Raw genomic sequence first — 2455 nt, forward strand, 5'->3', positions numbered from 1 at the left:
TTACGAAATTATAAAAACTTGGCTGGCTCCTATCATTTAAAGCTCAAATCAAATAATGTGTTTGTGATTCCTAGAATCGACTTAATTGGCTGCCACGGAATAGGAATTGGTATTACAATTCCGTAGGTTTCATTCCATATTCAACCTTAGTTCCTCTCGCTGCACTGTCATTTTATGTGGATTTGCCAAATAAAATGGTACTCCCTTTATGCTGAAATATAGTGCATAGTGTGCATTAGGTTTTTTCAAAGTTAAATCGTGTCAACTTTGACCAAATCTTTACGAAAACATATCAACATCTAGAATATCAAATCAATGCCACTAGATTCATCATAAAATATACTTATATATGGTATAGATTCTACGTTCTTGATATACATAATTTTGTCAATAAACTTTGTCAAGGTTAGTGCAGTTTCAATTTCGAAAATCAACACACACTATATTATGGAAAGGAGGGATCCATTTACATCTCTAAACTTGGTCAAAGCATCCTCCATTCCAGTTTATCTCATCCAATCGAAATAGAATGGTGGGTGATAAGGGATTTGCTAAGTTCGTGCCCAGTCAAATTTTATGATTCATGCTAGTTATCAGTTGCAACATCATTTAACTGAGAACACTGTAAACGAAGTTAGTTCTGAGAAATAGTCACACCCGGAGACAAAGAAGCTCTAACCGAAATTCAGACGGGATCCACTTACATCTCTAAATATCATGGAAAAAAATAGCGCGCTATTCCAACGCTAATAGCACGCTATAGCATATCTGGAGAGCCGACGCTACGCTATTTCGGCGCTATAGCGCGCTATTCGCGTTAATAGCACGCTATAGCATGCTAATAGCATATTTTTAGACCCACGCTATTTTGTTATAGCGCGCTATTTTTTTCCTTGCTAAATATTCTCCATTGTAGAAACGTTTGTGCAAGTTTTTGCATCACTACTTTTCACATACTACAAGTTCCTCCACTTCACCATTTGCTACTGTGCCGACGCCAGTAACTCTCGCGACAAATTCCACACCAAACCACACAGGAACACGCATCTCCAACTGATCGATCACGTTTCTTTGGGCGATGCATTACGCCATTGACGCCTTCTTCGTGTTCTCTGTTCCTCGGCTTGCTCTTGCTCAACGCTTCCCTCAAACGACTAATCGCTTACGAGAATGGTCACTGATTCATTCGCCGCTTTAGGTCACTAGCTGCTGAACAGGACCGGCGACGAACCACGGCTGGGCTGGGAGGGTCAGCTGAACCGGAGCCTGCACCGGCGTCGGCGGCGGCGGCGGCACCAGGGCCATGGACATGGACTCCGCCGCGGCCTCGCCTCTCTTCCTCCGCTTCGACGACCCGGAGGTGCTGGAGGAGGGAGAAGAAGAGGAGTCGGAGCTCGCCGGCTGCGGGCACGGACGCTTGTCTCCCACGGCCGCGGCGGCCGCGGCCGCCGCGGCGATCTCGGAGCCGATGCGGAGCGGGAAGTTGAGGAGCGCGCGGGAGCCGCGCATGCGGTAGGCGGCGCGGTCGTACGCCACGGCGGCGTCCTCGGCGCTGTCGAACGTGCCGAGCCACACGCGCGCGCCGTTCTTGGCCGGGTCCCGGATCTCCGCCGCGAACTTGCCCCACGGCCGCTGTCTCACCCCTCTGAAGTGCTTCCCCCTCGACGCCGAGGCCGCCACCTCGCCCTCCTCGAACCTTGGCGTCATCGACGCCACCTCTTCGCCAGGCGTCTCCGGCCCAGGCGACGCGAGGAAGCTGCCGAGGCAAGAACCGTCGTAGGAGTCAGGGGAGAGCACGGGCTCCGGCTTGACGGCGGCGAACGAGCCGTCGGGGAGCCAGCCGCAGGAGAAGGCGTCGCGGAGGGCGCCGTAGACGACCATGTCCTCGGCGTCGTTGGGGCGGAACGGGAGCGACTCGCTCCACTGGTCGGCCACCAAGCTGCCGAAGCTCGCGCTCCGGCAGTACACCGGCCGCTGCGCCGGCGCGTCCTCCATAAGCTGCTGCCGGATGCTCTCCAGCACCGCCGCCTCGGACGCCAGATTAAGCAGCATCTTGTCTTGTCTTGTTTAGTCCTCGTGTTTTCCTATGATGATTTGAAATTTGCTCTTTGGATTCGCGGTGTGTCAACTGGAATTAGTGGATTTCTGTGGAGGAGCTGGGTTCCGCCCCGGTTTATATACCGCGAAACTGAGGCGTTGTCGCTTGTCACGTGCCTTTGGTTTCCATGAACTTTCCTTCGTTTTTTAACGCCACGTGACTCAATTCTTTTTCTATCGTTTTGGAAAGATGGTGAGGATGGTGACGATGGTAACAGGTTCCATAGATTTGGAAGATAAGTTTCTTTTGGTGGTGATAGTTTTGGAAGACGATGACGATTGTAACTTGTAACTAGTGGACCGCTACAGTACTTCTCACTCTGGTTACTCAATCCCCTCATGGTTTAGAGTAGCCATG

General features: G+C 51.2%; 1 protein-coding gene across 1 annotated transcript; it reads right to left on the reverse strand.

The window, feature by feature from the left end:
• Positions 1-916: 916 nt before the first annotated feature.
• LOC124687999 (ethylene-responsive transcription factor 1-like) lies at positions 917-2118 on the reverse strand. The gene has a single exon (XM_047221717.1). It carries the CDS (start codon positions 2050-2052, stop codon positions 1195-1197), a length of 858 nt encoding a protein of 285 aa, XP_047077673.1. The 5' UTR covers positions 2053-2118; the 3' UTR covers positions 917-1194.
• Positions 2119-2455: the final 337 nt, after the last annotated feature.

Source organism: Lolium rigidum, chromosome 2 (assembly GCF_022539505.1).
Source record: "Lolium rigidum isolate FL_2022 chromosome 2, APGP_CSIRO_Lrig_0.1, whole genome shotgun sequence".
Taxonomy (NCBI): domain Eukaryota; kingdom Viridiplantae; phylum Streptophyta; class Magnoliopsida; order Poales; family Poaceae; genus Lolium; species Lolium rigidum.